Raw genomic sequence first — 20,292 nt, forward strand, 5'->3', positions numbered from 1 at the left:
TAGAAAATGTAAGCTGAAGTTTTGTCAAGGATGCAGAGCTAAAGTGTCTCTGAGTTCCAGGTTACTAAATGGGAAAAAAAGCAAAATAAATCCCAACTGGAACATCCCTGATATAAGTCCTACCTGCATGTACAGGACAGATCTGTCCCTAAGAGGTCATCTCTAACATTTGATTAGGAAATATCTTTAAGAGCATAGTAACAATACCATAGAATAATGGCAATAAATCCATGGAAACCATTATGTGTTGGGACATTCATATAGGGGCTCCAATAACCCAGAAGGCCCAGTGGGGTGTTGACAGACTGTTGTAGCATTACTCCATTATGAGAAGGTCACAACTATTTTCATCCATCTAAAATAAATAAATTAAAAAATGAAAAAAATTGGGCTTAACAGATATATCCTACTCTATAATACCACAAGTTGGTGTATAGGGTAAGAGTGGAATCCTGAAAACTTCTGGAAACCAAAATGTTATAAAGTTATATATACTCAACAGACAAAATGTATGATAATATGAACTATAGTAAGCTTCAGAAGTGACCTGGATAGAGAGTAGTTAGTATTTGTGTACTAATGGGTAATTTAACGCTTATTTTTATTATAAATCTTTCTAATAATGTACTCTTATTCTATGTGTATCAGACATTTAGCTGTTTGTTTTTTTCTTTTTAAGAATGTTATGTAGTATTTTGCCATTTGCTGACAGTCTAGCCAAAGTTACGTGGTTCACTTTTTTAATGCTTACTTTCTTTCTGAAAGTAGGATGGTGTAGTAAGCTAACTTTACCAATACACTGTCTGGGGAACATGAAATGCAGTGTGCTTTAGTAAATTAAATCATCAAAACAAATCATTTGTATAGGTAAAAAGATATGTGAATTCAATCTAACATCATAAATATAAAAATATTTTGTTTTATAGATGCAGTTGCAGCAAATACAAACCATCTGACCCAAGTGGATAGTGAGGTTACTGATACCCGTATTCAAACTCCTGGCAATCAAACTACATCTTTTGAGGATACAGATGAAGAACGTAAGTCGTTATTATTTCAAAGTTATTAATATTTTTGTAATAGATGATGATGGTATGTTAAGTATTGTAATTAATTGATAATACCTTCATACAATATATATATTCCTTCTCAACACAGTAATGTGCATTATTACTATGAAATAAGCACCCTTAAAGGGACATGAAACAAACATGTTTTATTTCATGATTCAGATAAAGCTTGTGATTTTAAACAACTTTCCAATTTACTTCTGTTAACTATTTTCTTTTGTTCTCTTGGTATCCTTTGTTGAAAAGTATACCTAGGTAGGTTATGGAACTGCTGATTGGTGGCTGCACATATATGCCTCATGCTATTGGATCACCCAATGTGTTCAGCTACCTGCCAGTATTGCATATATTTGGAATAAAATTCTGAAAAGTCCTGGCGAGTGCACTTTCCATTTATATTTATATTTATATATATATATATATATATATATATATATATATATATATATATATATATATATATATATGTGTGTGTGTGTGTGTGTTACGGGTAAAGCCAGAAGTCCGGGCAATCCTAGGATTACCCAGTGACTGTGGGTAAAGCCCAATATAAGATCATACTTTGGACTTTACTTGGCACTTCTGGATAAAGCTAATAAAAATAATAAATAAAATCATACGTTGGGCTTTACCCGGGTGATGCTAGGAAAACACACCAACAGTAAATTAAACATTTTTATTTTGGATTACACAAACACTTATGTTTTGTACAATGTTTTAGTTGCAACAACAGGAAATTAAACATTTTTATATTTCATATGTGGATTTTTCATATGTTTTGTACCATATTTTGTTACAACAGGAAATTAAACATTTTTACAACAACAACATGAAACATTTTTATTTTTTCAAAACTAAACATTTTTATTTTTCATTTGTGAATTTTTCATATGTTTTCTACCATGTTTTTTTACAACAGGAAATTAAACATTTTTGTGTTATTATGTTCTTGGACAGACCAGACTTTTTTTTCCGACAGACATTTGTCTGTCAGATTATCTGTTGCACACGCATTCTGTCTGAGAACCTTTAAAAGCACATTATGGGGGATGGGACCCATGGTTAGGTTCCCAGAGGTGCTTGTGGGGCCCGAGGCTCTGATTAGAACAGAACTCTCTGGAGCGTATCTGCCCTCGGCCATTAATGCATAATTACTTAATATAAATAGCACTGGAAAAACTGAAAAAAACAATGCCAATGCTTTGCTATAAATGACTTTATGCTGTCCATAATGTAATTTATTATATATCTTGCACAGTGCTGACTGCAGTTATAACTGATGTAACTGAGCACATACATCCACATAATATATTTCATAGGTGGCATCATTTTTTAAAAATAAATCTGTACAAAAATGTATCTTTCTATTTTAAAATGTTTTACAGAGCTTCAGTGATCCTGAGCTCCTCATTATACATATGTTTTAAGATGTAAAGCAGTAGGAATATACTGTATATTTGCTCAACATATTGTTTTAAGGTAAAACTTACTACAGTCATTTTTTAAGTGTATACAAAGCAAGATGCATTTATTTTGCTTATTTGTTTCTAGGGGGAGTGAAGCTTGGTCTAGGAGACTTCATATTTTACAGTGTACTTGTGGGAAAAGCAGCTGCAACAGCTAGCGGTGATTGGAATACTACACTTGCTTGTTTTGTGGCCATATTAATAGTAAGTATAATTAAGACAAACCTATCTGAAATAAATATATAGGGAGTGCAGAATTATTAGGCAAATGAGTATTTTGACCACATCATCTTCTTTATGCATGTTGTCTTACTCCAAGCTGTATAGGCTCGAAAGCCTACTACCAATTAAGCATATTAGGTGATGTGCATCTCTGTAATGAGAAGGGGTGTGGTCTAATGACATCAACACCCTATATCAGGTGTGCATAATTATTAGGCAACTTCCTTTCCTTTGGCAAAATGGGTCAAAAGAAGGACTTGACAGGCTCAGAAAAGTAAAAAATAGTGAGATATCTTGCAGAGGGATGCAGCACTCTTAAAATTGCAAAGCTTCTGAAGCGTGATCATCGAACAATCAAGCGTTTCATTCGAAATAGTCAACAGGGTCGCAAGAAGCGTGTGGAAAAACCAAGGCGCAAAATAACTGCCCATGAACTGAGAAAAGTCAAGCGTGCAGCTGCCAAGATGCCACTTGCCACCAGTTTGGCCATATTTCAGAGCTGCAACATCACTGGAGTGCCCAAAAGCACAAGGTGTGCAATACTCAGAGACATGGCCAAGGTAAGAAAGGCTGAAAGACGACCACCACTGAACAAGACACACAAGCTGAAACGTCAAGACTGGGCCAAGAAATATCTCAAGACTGATTTTTCTAAGGTTTTATGGACTGATGAAATGAGAGTGAGTCTTGATGGGCCAGATGGATGGGCCCGTGGCTGGATTGGTAAAGGGCAGAGAGCTCCAGTCTGACTCAGACGCCAGCAAGGTGGAGGTGGAGTACTGGTTTGGGCTGGTATCATCAAAGATGAGCTTGTGGGGCCTTTTCGGGTTGAGGATGGAGTCAAGCTCAACTCCCAGTCCTACTGCCAGTTTCTGGAAGACACCTTCTTCAAGCAGTGGTACAGGAAGAAGTCTGCATCCTTCAAGAAAAACATGATTTTCATGCAGGACAATGCTCCATCACACGCGTCCAAGTACTCCACAGCGTAGCTGGCAAGAAAGGGTATAAAAGAAGAAAATCTAATGACATGGCCTCCTTGTTCACCTGATCTGAACCCCATTGAGAACCTGTGGTCCATCATCAAATGTGAGATTTACAAGGAGGGAAAACAGTACACCTCTCTGAACAGTGTCTGGGAGGCTGTGGTTGCTGCTGCACGCAATGTTGATGGTGAACAGATCAAAACACTAACAGAATCCATGGATGGCAGGCTTTTGAGTGTCCTTGCAAAGAAAGGTGGCTATATTGGTCAGTGATTTGTTTTTGAATGTCAGAAATGTATATTTGTGAATGTTGAGATGTTATATTGGTTTCACTGGTAAAAATAAATAATTGAAATGGGTATATATTTGTTTTTTGTTAAGTTGCCTAATAATTATGCACAGTAATAGTCACCTGCACACACAGATATCCCCCTAAAATAGCTATAACTAAAAACAAACTAAAAACTACTTCCAAAACTATTCAGCTTTGATATTAATGAGTTTTTTGGGTTCATTGAGAACATGGTTGTTGTTCAATAATAAAATTAATCCTCAAAAATACAACTTGCCTAATAATTCTGCACTCCCTATATATATATATATATATATATATATATATATATATATATATATATATATATATATATATATATATATATATAAAATTTCTCTTGTAAGGTGTATCCAGTCCACGGATCATCCATTACTTGTGGGATATTCTCCTTCCCAACAGGAAGTTGCAAGAGGATCACCCACAGCAGAGCTGCTATATAGTTCCTCCCCTAACTGCCATATCCAGTCATTCTCTTGCAACTCTCAACAAGCATGGAGGTAGTAAGAGGAAAGTGGTGAAATGTAGCTGTTATCTTGCTTCAATCAAAAGTTTGTTATTTTTACCGGAGTTGTACTATTTTGTCCCAGGCAGAAAAATAGAAGAATCTGCCTGTGATTTCTATGATCTTAGCAGGTTGTAACTAAGATCCATTGCTGTTCTCACACATGACTGAAGAGAGAGGTAACTTCAGCGGGGGAATGGCGTGCAGGTTATCCTGCTATGAGGTATGTGCAGTTAAGATTTTTTCTAGAAGATGTGAATGCTAGAAAATGCTGCTGATACCAAATTTATGTAAGGTAAGCCTGAATACAGTGATTTAATAGCGACTGGTATCATGCTTACTTTCTGAGGTAATACTCTTTTATATTTACAATATAAAACGTTTGCTGGCATGTTTAAACGTTTTTATATATACTTTGGTGATAAAACTTTATTGGGGCCTAGTTTTTTCCACATGGCTGGCTTAAATTTGCCTAGAAACAGTTTCCTGAGGCTTTCCACTGTGTTACTATGAGTGGGAGGGGCCTAATTTAGCGCTTTTTTGTGCAGTAACTTTTACAGACTGAGACATCCAGCTTCCTCCAGTAGTCCCCTGAATGCTATAGGACATCTCTAAAGGGCTCTTAGGCTTTCCAAAATCGTTTGTTGGGGAAGGTAGGCCCACAGCAAGGCTGTGGCAGTTGGTGTGACTGTTAAAAAACGTTTATATCGTTTTTTTGATCCGTTTTTTGAACTAAGGGGTTAATCATCAATTTGCAAGTGGGTGCAATGCTCTGTTAGCTTATTATACACACTGTAAACATTTCGTTTGATTTACTGCCTTTTTTCACTGTTTTTCAAATTCTGACAAAATTTGTTTCTCTTAAAGGCACAGTACCGTTTCTTATATTTGCTTGTTAACTTGATTTAAAGTGTTTTCCAAGCTTGCTAGTCTCATGGCTAGTCTGTACAAACATGTCTGACATAGAGGAAACTCCTTGTTCATTATGTTTAAAAGCCATGGTGGAACCCCCTCTTAGATTGTGTACCAAATGTACTGATTTCACTTTAAGCAATAAAGATCATATTCTGTCTTTAAAAAAGTTATCACCAGAGGAATCTGACGAGGGGGAAGTTATGCTGACTAACTCTCCCCACGTGTCAGATCCTTTGACTCCCACTCAAGGGACTCACGCTCAAATGGCGCCAAGTACATCTAGGGCGCCCATAGCGTTTACTTTACAAGACATGGCGGCAGTCATGGATAATACACTTCCAGCGGTATTAGCCAGACTACCTGAATTTAGAGGAAAGCGAGATAGCTCTGGAGTTAGACGAAATACAGAGCATACTGACGCTTTAAGAGCTATGTCTGATACTGCCTCACAATATGCAGAAGCTGAAGAAGGAGAGCTTCTTTCTGTGGGTGATGTTTCTGACTCAGGGAAGATGATGCAACCTGATTCTGATATTTCTACATTTAAATTTAAGCTTGAACACCTCCGCGTGTTACTCAGGGAGGTTTTAGCTGCTCTGAATGACTGTGATACAATTGCAGTGCCAGAGAGATTGTGTAGACTGGATAAATACTATGCAGTGCCAGTGTGCACTGATGTTTTTCCAATACCTAAAAGGTTTACAGAAATTATTACTAAGGAATGGGATAGACCAGGTGTGCCGTTTTCTCCCCCTCCTATTTTTAGAAAAATGTTTCCAATAGACGCCACCACACGGGACTTATGGCAGACAGTTCCTAAGGTGGAGGGAGCAGTTTCTACTCTAGCAAAGCGTACTACTATCCCTGTCGAGGACAGTTGTGGTTTCTTTGATCCAATGGATAAAAAGTTAGAGGGTTACCTTAAGAAAATGTTTATTCAACAAGGTTTTATCCTACAGCCCCTTGCATGCATTGCTCCTGTCACTGCTGCTGCGGCGTTCTGGTTTGAGTCTCTGGAAGAGGCTTTACAGGTAGCGGCTCCATTGGATGACATACTTGACAAGCTTAGAGCACTTAAGCTAGTCAATTCTTTTGTTTCTGATGCCATTGTTCATTTGACTAAACTAACGGCTAAGAATTCTGGTTTTGCTATCCAGGCGCGCAGAGCGCTATGGCTTAAATCATGGTCAGCTGACGTTGCTTCAAAGTCTAAGCTGCTTAACATTCCCTTCAAGGGGCAGACCCTATTTGGGCCTGGTTTGAAGGAGATTATTGCTGATATCACTGGCGGAAAAGGTCATGCCCTTCCTCAGGATAGGTCCAAATCAAGGGCCAAACAGTCTATTTTCGTGCCTTTCGAAACTTCAAGGCAAGTGCGGCATCAACTTTTTCTAATGCAAAACAAGAGGGAACTTTTGCTCAGTCCAAGACGGTCTGGAGACCTAACCAGGCCTGGAACAAAGGTAAGCAGGCCAAAAAGCCTGCTGCTGCCTCTAAGACAGCATGAAGGAACGGCCCCCTATCCGGTAATGGATCTAGTAGGGGGCAGACTTTCGCTCTTCGCCCAGGCGTGGGCAAGAGATGTCCAGGATCCCAGGGCGTTGGAAATTATATCCCAGGGATATCTTCTGGACTTCAAGGCTTCCCCCCCAAAAGGGAGATTTCACCTTTCACAATTATCTGCAAACCAGATAAAGAGAGAAGCATTCTTACACTGTGTACAAGACCTCCTAGTTATGGGAGTGATCCATCCAGTTCCAAAGGAGGAACAGGGACAATGATTTTACTCAAATCTGTTTGTAGTTCCCAAAAAAGAGGGAACCTTCAGACCAATTTTGGATCTAAAGATCTTAAACAAATTCCTCAGAGTTCCATCATTCAAGATGGAGACTATTCGTACCATCCTACCTATGATCCAGGAGGGTCAATACATGACTACAGTGGATTTAAAGGATGCTTATCTTCACATTCCGATACACAAAGATCATCATCGGTTTCTCAGGTTTGCCTTCCTAGACAGGCATTACCAGTTTGTAACTCTTACCTTTGGGTTAGCTACAGCCCCAAGAATTTTTACGAAGGTTCTGGGGTCACTTCTGGTGGTCCTAAGGCCGCGGGGCATAGCAGTGGCCCCTTATTTAGACGACATCCTGATTCAGGCGTCAAACTTCCAAATTGCCAAGTCTCATACAGACATAGTGTTGGCATTTCTGAGGTCGCATGGGTGGAAGGTGAACGAGGAAAAAAGTTCCTTCCTAGGGACTCTGATAGATTCTGTAGAAATGAAAATTTACCTGACTGAGTCCAGGTTATCAAAACTTCTAAATTCCTGCCGTGTTCTTTATTCCATTCCTCGCCCTTCGGTGGCTCAGTGCATGGAAGTAATCGGCTTAATGGTAGCGGCAATGGACATAGTGCCGTTTGCACGCCTACATCTCAGACCGCTGCAACTCTGCATGCTCAGTCAGTGGAATGGGGATTACACAGATTTGTCCCCTCTACTAAATCTGGATCAAGAGACCAGGGATTCTCTTCTCTGGTGGCTATCTCGGGTCCATCTGTCCAAAGGTATGACCTTTCGCAGGCCAGATTGGACAATTGTAACGACAGATGCCAGCCTTCTAGGTTGGGGTGCAGTCTGGAACTCCCTGAAGGCTCAGGGATCGTGGACTCAGGAGGAGTCACTCCTTCCAATAAACATTCTGGAACTAAGAGCGATATTCAATGCTCTTCAGGCTTGTCCTCAGCTAGCGACAATGAGGTTCATCAGATTTCAGTCGGACAACATCACGACTGTGGCTTACATCAACCATCAAGGGGGAACAAGGAGTTCCCTAGCAATGTTAGAAGTCTCAAAGATAATTCGCTGGGCGGAGATTCACTCTTGCCACCTATCAGCTATCCATATCCCAGGTGTAGAGAACTGGGAGGCGGATTATCTAAGTCGACAGACTTTTCATCCGGGGGAGTGGGAACTCCATCCGGAGGTGTTTGCACAATTGGTTCATCGTTGGGGCAAACCAGAACTGGATCTCATGGCGTCTCGCCAGAACGCCAAGCTTCCTTGTTACGGATCCAGGTCCAGGGACCCCAAGGCAACGCTGATAGATGCTCTAGCAGCGCCTTGGTCCTTCAACCTGGCTTATGTGTTTCTACCGTTTCCTCTGCTCCCTCGTCTGATTGCCAAAATCAAGCAGGAGAGAGCATTGGTGATCTTGATAGCGCCTGCATGGCCACGCAGTACTTGGTATGCAGATCTGGTGGACACGACATCCTTTCCACCATGGACTCTGCCACTGAGACAGGACCTTCTACTTCAGGGTCCTTTCAACCATCCAAATCTAATTTCTCTGAGGCTGACTGCCTGGAGATTGAACGCTTGATTTTATCAAAGCGTGGTTTCTCAGAGTCAGTCATTGATACCTTAATTCATGCACGAAAGCCTGTCACCAGGAAAATCTATCTTAAGATATGGCGTAAATATCTTCATTGGTGTGAATCCAAGGGCTACTCCATGGAGTAAGGTCAGGATTCCCAGGATATTATCTTTTCTCCAAGAAGGATTGGAGAAAGGATTGTCAGCCAGTTCCTTAAAGGGACAGATTTCTGCACTATCTATTCTTTTACACAAGCGTCTGGCGGATGTCCCAGACGTTCAGGCATTTTGTCAGGCTTTAGTTAGAATCAAGCCTGTGTTTAAACCTGTTGCTCCACCTTGGAGCTTAAATTTGGTTCTTAAAGTTCTTCAGGGGGTTCCCTTTGAACCTCTTCATTCCATAGATATCAAACTTTTATCTTGGAAAGTTCTTTTTTTGGTAGTTATTTCCTCGGCTCGTAGAGTTTCCGAGTTATCTGCCTTACAATGTGATTCTCCTTATCTGATCTTCCATGCAGATAAGGTAGTTCTGCGTACCAAACCTGGGTTTTTACCTAAGGTGGTATCTAATAAGAATATCAATCAAGAGATTGTTGTTCCGTCTTTGTGTCCTAATCCTTCTTCGAAGAAGGAACGTCTATTACACAATCTGGACGTGGTTCGTGCTTTAAAGTTTTACTTACAAGCTACTAAAGATTTTCGTCAAACATCTGCTTTGTTTGTTGTCTACTCTGGACAGAGGAGAGGTCAAAAGGCTTCGGCAACCTCTCTTTCTTTTTGGCTAAGAAGCATAATCCTCTTAGCCTATGAGACTGCTGGCCAGCAGCCTCCAGAAAGGATTACAGCTCATTCTACTAGAGCTGTGGCTTCCACATGGGCCTTTAAAAATGAGGCTTCTGTTGAACAGATTTGCAAGGCGGCGACTTGGTCTTCGCTTCATACTTTTTCAAAATTCTACAAATTTGATACTTTAGCTTCTTCGGAGGCTATTTTTGGGGGAGAGGTTTTACAGGCAGTGGTACCTTCCGTTTAAGTACCTGCCTTGTCCCTCCCTTCATCCGTGTACTTTAGCTTTGGTATTGGTATCCCACAAGTAATGGATGATCCGTGGACTGGATACACCTTACAAGAGAAAACATAATTTATGCTTACCTGATAAATTTATTTCTCTTGTGGTGTATCCAGTCCACGGCCCGCCCTGTCATTTTAAGGCAGGTATTTTTTTATTTTAAACTACAGTCACCACTGCACCCTATGGTTTCTCCTTTCTCTGCTTGTTTTCGGTCGAATGACTGGATATGGCAGTTAGGGGAGGAGCTATATAGCAGCTCTGCTGTGGGTGATCCTCTTGCAACTTCCTGTTGGGAAGGAGAATATCCCACAAGAAATGGATGATCCGTGGACTGGATACACCACAAGAGAAATAAATTTATCAGGTAAGCATAAATTATGTTATTATGTAGTATATAAATATAATTTTGCCTATTTAATAAAGATATATGGTAAGGCATCCAGGAAGTACTGTAGAACCCATATTAGGTTATTATTTAATACAAGAACATCCAGTGGAAAAGTAAAGCTTTAGGGAAGTCAAAATCAAATTTTCATGGTTCAGATAGAGTATACAGCTATAAGAGCGTTTTCAATTTTGCACAATCAGTGCTCCATTACCATATTCTCTAGTAAGTGAAGAGAAAAAAGGCTTGATGCATATATTGAAGCCAATTAATATGGGTGCAGTATACTCGCTCCATAAGATCAATCTTTACAGCTGAAAGGGAACGTAGCGTCAGATGGCAAGTGTCCACAGTTTCCTGGAGTCAAATACTGAATTTTCAAGTTTATCCAAAAGTGGACTATAAATGAATAGAGACCCAAATGACAAAAGTATCCAGTGTATAATTGAAAAAAATGTAGTAACTTACTCCATAAATAAGGAGATTCCAGCTCAGCACAGCAAAACAAGATCTTGACAATCTTTCAACAAAGGATAAAAGGTTTTATTTGCTCAACGCGTTTCAACGTATTACACGTCTTTATCAAGAGCATACATTAAAACAAGTAAAACAGGTAAGTAAAGCCAAGTATTGAAAAAGGACACTTTCGTGATTCAGATAGAGCATGCAATTTTAAACAACTTTCTAATTTACTCCTATTATCAATTTTTTTCGTTCTCTTGCTATCTTTATTTGAAAAAGAAGGCATCTAGGCTTTTTTTGGGGTTCAGACTCTGGACAGAACTTTTTATTGGTGGATTAATTTATCCACCAATCAGCAAGAACAACCCAGGTTGTTCACTAAAAATGGGCCGCCATCTAAACTTTCATTCTTGCATTTCAAATAAAGATACCAAGAGAATGAAGAAAATTTGATAATAGGAGTAAATTAGAAAGTTGCTTAAAATTACATGCTCCATCTGAATCACAAAAGAAAAAATTTGGGTTCAGTGTCCCTTTAAAGGAATAATCCAGTCAATAATCCAGTCAAAATTAAACGTTCATGATTCAGAAAGAGCATGCAGTTTTAAGCAACGTTCTAATTTACTCCTATTGAAAAAATTTCTTTGTTCTCTTGGTATCTTTATTTGAAAGTAACCCACCCTTTCTTTGGTTCAACACCTGGGTAGCGCTTGCTGATTGGTGGCTACATTTAGACACCAATCGGAAAACGCTACCCAGGTTCTGAACCAAAGATGGGCCGGCCCCTATGCTTACAGTATGCAAGTATGCTTACTTGCTTTTTCAAATAAAGATAGCAAGAGAACGAAGAAAAATTAAGAATAGGAGTAAATAACAGAGTTGCCTAAAATTGCATGCTCTATCAGAATCATGAATGTTTAATTTTGTCTAGACTATCCCTTTAAACTTCGTTACTTATATTTATGTAGAGCCCAGAGATACCTGATTTGTAGTTATTGCTAAAATTTGCAGGTGTTTCGTTATGTTTCCTCCATGACGTTGATTAGAGAATATTGTCACAAGGAACATTGCTATAAAACAAGCTAATTATACAAATATCATCCTCTTTTTCTTTTAACAGGGTTTATGTCTGACCCTCTTGCTGTTGGCCGTGTTCAAGAAAGCACTTCCTGCGCTCCCTATTTCCATCACGTTTGGCCTTGTATTCTACTTTTCTACTGACAACATAGTGAGGCCTTTCATGGATACCCTCGCATCCCATCAAATGTATATATAGCATACTGTTTCTACTGAAGCAATTTTAGAAGGCTGTGAATCCGTGTATATGTGTGAAATAAGTGATTTTACACTTAGTGCCATATATTTTTAAGATATAAGTGAAATGATGTAAAACCAACAGTAATCATGGGATCAAACCAAAACTAGTCGGTGTATCTTTAAGTAAAAACAATAAATATATGCCGGATTTTATATTATAGGAGCACAAATAGCTGTTACTCAAAACCTAACAAGTGATGGAACATATTCTTGTTTGTAATGAATACATACTAATAAAATATGAGTGCAAGCATTATAGCATGAGCTAGTTGAGTATATTCATGTATGCTAAGAGTAGTTCATGTGAAACATGCATTTCAGGGAATTTGTAGGCATAGGAGGTGTCTTTTTATCTTATTGTGTACTGTAGAGCAAAAAAAAAATAATAATTACAAGGACAGTGTACTGTCAATAATCAATTTTCACTCAATAATTGTATTGTCTATTAACAGAAAAATATTTTGTCTCTTTACCCAGACTGAGCTAAAAATAAATGAATAGAAATATTCCTACATATATTGTACTCTTTAATACAATATTAACAGATTTTTTTAATATATATTTTTACTTGTTTGTTCATGTCCTTTACTATTACCTATATATGTATATGTAAATGTTTTCTTTTGTACATTTAAGGTGATCCTGACCAGAATATTGTTAATTTAATTTAAAAAGAATTATGTTTCACACAAAAAAAATATAACGTTTAAGGCTCTGAACCTGTCTCTGGTTTCTTTTATAAGCTGTGTATTTTAGATTTAATGAAGGTATAGCTGCTATTTTACATTAAAGGGACACTGTACACCAACATTGTTCTGTCATTTGTATAAAAGAGAAGCATCTAATTATGTTGATTTTAAATTTTTGCATGAAGAAATGTGGAGGATCATTTTAAAATTCAAATTGAAAATATTACAGCTCTATTAGTACTTCCATTAATTCTAATTGGCTGATATGCACTTCCTTCACATGCTCATTGGCTGATGGGTACAGCCTGCTGCTCTTTAGTTTATCAGTCTGTAGTAATTTATTAAATACCTATTGAGTTAGTGTGACAGAATAAAATCAATATTCTTCTTCCTTTCTTTTTCTTCTTCATTTTCACACGACCAATTTCTCCCCAATAGTACGTAGACTTTGACACATCAAATTGTCTACCTATTTCAGAGGATGGTAATCTACCTGGCCTTCTAGCTTAATGTGTACTTAAAACCTTATTGTCTTGAAAAAAGAGCATTTGCAGAGGTTACAAATGGAAGATTACACAAGTATACTGTTAAAGGGACATTATACTCAGATGTTTTTTTTTTTATCATGTCTATGAAAAAGCAGAAGTTAAACATGTAAAAACAAGTCAAGTTAATTTAAATTTAAGTGAAACTGACAGGAAGTGCAACTTATTCCTAGGTATACATTTCTCATTGGCTGACACAGTCAGCTCCTGCACAAACAGTCGGTTTGTTTAGCCCAGGATTATTATTTAAAAAAAAGGAATGTTTAATGGGATAGAATGGTCAAAATTTAAATGTGCATGTGGGTGTATTTCAATTTTAAATAGAAGCGTTTTTGCATTATACGTCAATAGTACTGATTTTTTAGCAGCATATGCACATATGCTGTGAGGGCCCATGCACTAGTATTCAAACACTGTTCCTTCTAAGAGAGTCAGTAGTAGCTTGTTTGACACAAATTGTCTTCACAGGCACAGTACACACCACGCCAGCTCTCTGAGTTTGAATTAATTCCCTCATTTTGTCTGACTACTGCAACCTATTCCTCCTCAATGGCCTTCCCAAACGTCACCTTTCCCCTGTCTAATTTATCATAAATGCTTCAGCTAGACTCATCCACCTATGTCGCTGATCTACATCAGCTGCCCCGCTCTGCCAGTCCATTCACTGGCTCCCCATACACTTTAGAATAAATTTCAATATATTTACCCTAACTTATAAAGCATACAACAAGCTCACTCCCAACTATATATCCTCACTCATTTCCAAATACTACCCAACCTGCCATCTTGTATCAACCTCTAACCTCCATCTCTCCACTCTTATTATTTCTATTTCCCTCTCTTGCCTCCAAGACTTCTCACGCACTGCTCCTGTCCTTTGAAACCCTCTACCCAGGTCCATCAGACAGTCTGTAACCTTGTATAGCTTCAGGCTCTCTTGGAAAACGCACCTATTAACAGAGGCTTACCAATTCTTCTCTCTTTTCATCCTAACCAAAATAAATCTTGAACTGCCTGACTCTCTGCTGCAATTTACAATCCATGTGACAAACTACCCCAAATCATATGTCACTGCACCCTCAACCTGTAGACTGTAATCTCTTTTGAGCAGGGCTTTCTTCCTCCTGTACTAGTTTAGTCTAAGTATTTGTATCTTTGTCATTGTATACCCCTACCTCTGTACGCTATATAACTAAATGATGATAATAATACTACAAACATATAGAGAGAAAATCGGTCAACCAGGAACAAATAACGGCTCAGTAGCTTGTTCTTTGGCAGGTCACCGCCTAGAAACTGCCTCTTTTAGCCTAATTGTGCTTTTCACAGAGTAGAACTTTTCTGAAGTTTGAAGAACAGTCCAGCTCCGAAATACCAGGCAATGTTCATCTAAACAAGAAACAGGGCAAACCCCAACAATCGTTTCAGCCTTCTGTAGGCCTCATTAGTGAGGTACAGCCATATCCCTCTAAGCACAAATCCCACAGTGGTAACATCACAGTAAAAAAATGTTGCTGCACTGCAATTTACATTCAAACATTTACTGTCAAATTTTTTCAGGTTTAAGGTTCTTGTTAGTAATGCAGAAAGTTTTCCTAGTCTCTTAGTAATCAAGACGTCAACCTTAAAGGGACAGTAAAGTCATAGTTAGAAATGCCTTCTCTTGTTATCCTTTGCTGAAAGGTTTATCTAGGTAAACTCAGCAGCTGCAAAGAACCTAGCTTCTATCTGCTGATTGGTGGCTGCATATATATATATATATATACCGATTGTCATTGGCTCACCCATGTGTTGAGTTAGACACCAGTAGTGTACTGCTGCTCCTCCAACAAATGATACCAAGAGAGTGAAGGAAATGTGATACTGGAAAGTTGTTTAAAATTGTATGTTCTACCTAAATCATGAAAGACAATTTGTGGGTTTAATATCCCTTTAACTGTAACCCTAACACTGTGACATTTCGATTCACTACATTTCGATTGTGCCATTTGCAATGCACTTTAAACATTTTTAACTGTAATGTTGCCGTTAAAGGGACATGAAACCCTAATTTTTTTCTTTCATGATTTAGAAAGATCATGCAATTTTTAAAAAAACTTTCCAATTTACTTCTAATAGCAAATTTGCTTCATTCTCTTCATATCCTTTGTTGAAAAGCATATCTAGGTAGGCTCAGTAGCTGCTGATTGGTGGCTGCACATAGATACCTTGTGTGATTGGCTCACCCATGTGCATTGCTATTTCTTCAACAAAAGATATCTAAATAATGAAGCAAATAAAATAATAGAAGTAAATTGGTATGTTGTTTAAAGTTGTATTCCCTATTTGAATTATGAAAGAAAAATTTGGGGTTTCATGTTCCTTTAAATAAATAAAATATGGTAAAGTCCCAAAAACATTTGTTGTGTTACTATTGTATTTATGTTTTTCACATACTAATGCTAAAGAATGCTGAAAGAGTATGAGAATGTTATGATATTACTTTGCATGTCATACTCATCTTTTCATCAATAAAACCGAAAAAAAAAAATGTAAAGTATGGCTTATTTTAATGGGTACATAGTATGTCCTCTAGTGGGTAAATTACACATTTAATAAGCCTGCAAAATACTGTTAATAAGGGACGAAAGGACAAAACTCAGTAGTAGGTGAAACCTGATCATTTCCAGTTTGACCTCTAAAACATAGCATCTTACACAATCAAATTTAAAAGAAAATGTTAAACCACTTTGATCATTTGCAATTTGTGGTATTATTTCTCTTGCCTGTCCCACTGCAAGCCATATCATTTACCAAATGTTTTTACAAGTTTCAAACAAGTGTCAATATAGACATAACATGTATAAACAATTGTTTTGTGCTATGATGGATTTGTGTCCTCAGTAGATATGTGCATTATTTTGGCATTAATGATTGATTAGTGAAAAGAAGGTTGAAAATGGACACATCTTGTTCATTTTGGCACTGGATTAATTAGAGATAAAGACCAACATGCAAATAGCTGTGCATATACACTTCTACTCTAATAAATCCCAGGGCCGAACCGAAAATAAAAAACAGACCTGGAAAATTTGAAGACCGCCCCTATATTGCTTTGAGTCTTGCACTCACAACAGTTTTCAGCAATATTTTTTTCCGAATGTATGTAAACATTTATTTGCAAACAAATATATAAATATACAGTGTATATATATATTTTTTCCGAATGTATGTAAACATTTATTTGCAAACAAATATATAAATATACAGTGTGTATATATATATATATATATATATATATATATTACCTTTACATATGAATAGGACTTCAAAATTAACTACTCACTTCATATTTTAGATAGTTTGACAAGCATTTATGAGATTTGACTGTGCATCTGGTGATATATATATATATATATATATATATATACACATATACAACACACACAAACCTGGCACTTGCCTGCAGATACTCAGTAATGTTTAAAAGCAAAACTGGGGGAAGTCAGTTACATTTGGCACCAAAGGATCAAGGCCAGGACCACGTCAAGGTCTCCCCCTTTCTGGTACCCTAAACCAGCACCCACAAAATACATAATTTCAAACCAACCAACTGGGATCCTCCCAGGATGACACAGGCTTTTGTAATCTCCCCTATGTAAATACAAAACACAGGAATGGACCGCACTCACAGACTGGACTGGGTAAACATCCTAAGCAACTGTTAACTCCACAGCCCTGAACACTGAGAGGCAGCTGCATAGTTCCCAGCAACCCAGGCAGTTAACCCCTGAACAGCCTGGGTGACAGGTCCGCAGGGAAGCATTACAAGCATTATAAACCCAACACACAGAAAACCTGGCACTCACCAGCAGATACTCAGTAATGTTTAAAAGCAAAACTGGGGGAATTCAGTTACATTTGGTGCCAAAGGATCAAGCCCAGGACCACGTCAAGGTCTCCCCCTTCCTGGGACCCTAAACCAGCACCCACAAAACGCATACTTTCAAACAAACCCACTGGGAACCCAGTCCAGTCTGTGAGTGCGGTCCATTCCTGTGTTTTGAATTTTCATAGGGGAGATTACAAAAGCCTGTGTCACCCTGGGAGGTTCCCAGTTGGTTTGTTTGAAAGTATGCATTTTGTGAGTGCTGGTTTAGGGTCCCAGGAAGGGGGAGACCTTGATGTGGTCCTGGGCTTGATCCTTTGGCGCCAAATGTAACTGACTTCCCTCAGTTTTTCTTTTAAACATTACTGAGTATCTGCTGGCTGGTGCCAGGTTTTCTGTGCGTTGTGTTTATAATGTTTGTAATGCTTTCCTGCGGGCCTGCCACCCAGGCTGTTCAGGGGTTAACTGCCTGGGTTGCTGGGAACTATGCAGCTGTCTGTCAGTGTTCAGGGCTGTGGAGTTAACAGTGGCTTAGGATGTGTACCCAGTCCAGTCTGTGAGTGCGGTCTATTCCTGTGTTTTTATATATATATATATATATATATAATGCCATTAGGATGTTCCATGACGTCCTAACAGCGCTGGACTTTAAAGCCATTAGAACGGCATGGAACATCCTATGTTATTTAGCGTCCTGCAGCCTTCTGCTTTAATGAAAAGCATAATTGGACTGGGGGAAGTGCCTAGCACAGTAGGCAATCCCCCAGGAATCGATTCCAATGTTCAAGTCACATGATCGTGGGATGTATGCTTAGGAGCCGTACCATTTCTGGAGCACTATATGGCAGCAGTTTTGCTAGAATGTTATCCATTTACAAGAGCACTAGATGGCAGAACTATTTCCTGCCATGTAGTGCTCCAGATGCCTACCTAGGTATCTCTACAACACAAATTATCATGGCAACAAAGCAAATTTGATAATAGAAGTAAATTGGAAACTTTTTAAAAATGGTTTGCTCTGTCTGAATCACAAAAGAAAATGTTTGTGCTTCATATCCCTTTAATTTTACTAGTGCATGCTGTAAAGTAAACTTAGCTTAAAGCTCAAGAACTCATCTTCCAGGGGGCATGTCCGGGCGGCGACCATACTAGGACGCAAAATTAGAAGCTCCTCACACATTTTTTGGTTCTGTGTATGAAAACAATTCCTCTGTACAGACTTAAACTAATATACACTGTTTGTATGCTGTGAACTGAACCTTAAAGGGACAGTTTACTCAAAATTTTTCTCCCCTTTAATTTGTTCCCAATGATCCACTTTACCTGCTGGAGTGTATTAAATGGTTTACAAGTAGCTCCTTTACCCTTATATTGACATTTGAAATTGTTAATTTAGCATGTGGTATCCCCACCTATTCTGAAAGTTTGTGGCCGCGCGTACCGGCTATAGATAAGCTTTGTAAACACAGCCAGCAGAAGAAATTACACTCCCAGTGTGATAAAGCAGAGATAAGTTAATAAAATGTTGATTTTCCATTGTTCTCTCAAAGTACTGGTGATTGTTTTAAGGACAGATATAAGATAAAGAAGCAGGTATATGTGCACAATGTGATACAGTAATGAGATCTGATTATAACTACAAGCTCAACCTATTTTATTAGGCTGTGGCTTCAAAACACAACATCAGAGCTTTAATATACACAAATAAACCTTAAAAAGCTAATTTTCATACATTTTTTACTCTGCAGTTGGTAAAAAAAGCAATTGTAAACACATTAAGGGACAAACTATTTTACAGTATACTGTCCCTTTAATAAAAAAAGGAACACATCTTCCAGACTGTATGATGCACATATGGAACCTGCTCTCTTCCCCTATGACACAGAGCAGCAGCGTGGAGAAGAGGACGGGCTGCAAACAAATTGGGCAAAGACTGTTTTGGCATACTGTGAGAGGGCGGGATTGCACTGTTGCACAGATTAAATCCCCACTTCGGTCCACAGGTACACCGGCACCATAAAATGACTAATACTCCCCCTGTGCCTGCACTGCATCTGTATTTGCACCCTCACCAAGTCTGCCTCTGACAGAACCACTACAGTGGTGGTACTATCCACTTAAATTGTGGCCCTAGCTGCATAAGAAATCTTCCTGTATCCCTGGAGGCCAATCTGGCCCTGATGAGTGAGCGATCTTTAGTTTTGCCGAATGTCGAATTATTGCAGATACATTATCTAGTTCTCAAGTATTGTCACGCACACTTGCCTGTGGAGACCATAGGCTATGCAGACCTTATCTCATGTATACTAGGTGAGTGCATTTGTTTGTGTGCACGCATAGTTACGAATGTGCGAACTTCCTGATAAGAAACAAAAATAACTTGTTTGTTGTCATTATGCTTACGATTACATTGTTGATCGCAATGTTGCACTTGTTTTCTGCAGATGATTTCTGTTTATTGCCGATAATACCCCTCAAGCATGCAATTTTTATTAAATATGCGCATTTGTCCGTTTCGTTCACTGCCAAAAGCAGAAGAAGGCAGCCGCTGGATTTTTTCGTATGAAAGTGTAACACACTAAGATCTGTGTAAATCAAGTGAACAAAACTGCCGAATACACATATCTAATTGTTACCTCCCCAAAACAACACAAAATTGAATTTTTAATTAAAAATGAACTGGACACAATTATAGACAAACAAAATTACAATCTTAAGGGTTTAGCTATTACATTATTAGTTGATGTGCCTGCATGCTGATTGTGTAGTGATTCTAATGAGTCACGTGTGCAATTAAACTGTTGTGCTCCATAACCAGAGATATTTGTCTATTTCATTTTAAAGAATTAAGCAAATTTAATTTGTTATGCTTTAATTTAGCATTTTCCCTGGAAATAAGCTTCACCAAGCAGTAACTCAAACCTATCTTCTGCTGATGAGAGTCAATATATTCAAAACAGCTGTCCAGAAGTGGTTTGTTTTTGCTTCACCTACCCCATAAAGGAGATAACTGTGGGTAAACACAGTACTAGAAACAAAAAACATGAGATATTGTATATCTTACCCAGCATTCTCTGGTGCATTGG

General features: G+C 38.3%; 1 protein-coding gene across 1 annotated transcript in view; it reads left to right on the forward strand.

The window, feature by feature from the left end:
* LOC128656850 (presenilin-2) overlaps positions 1-12,912 on the forward strand; it is a 46,724-nt gene extending 33,812 nt beyond the window's left edge. The window contains exons 9-11 of the mRNA XM_053711016.1: positions 927-1,040; positions 2,622-2,740; positions 11,908-12,912. Of these exons, the coding sequence (XP_053566991.1) occupies positions 927-1,040; positions 2,622-2,740; positions 11,908-12,063 (389 nt within the window). The 3' untranslated portion in view covers positions 12,064-12,912. The remainder of the gene's footprint in view (positions 1-926; positions 1,041-2,621; positions 2,741-11,907) is intronic.
* Positions 12,913-20,292: the final 7,380 nt, after the last annotated feature.

Source organism: Bombina bombina, chromosome 4 (genome assembly GCF_027579735.1).
Source record: "Bombina bombina isolate aBomBom1 chromosome 4, aBomBom1.pri, whole genome shotgun sequence".
NCBI classification, from domain to species: domain Eukaryota; kingdom Metazoa; phylum Chordata; class Amphibia; order Anura; family Bombinatoridae; genus Bombina; species Bombina bombina.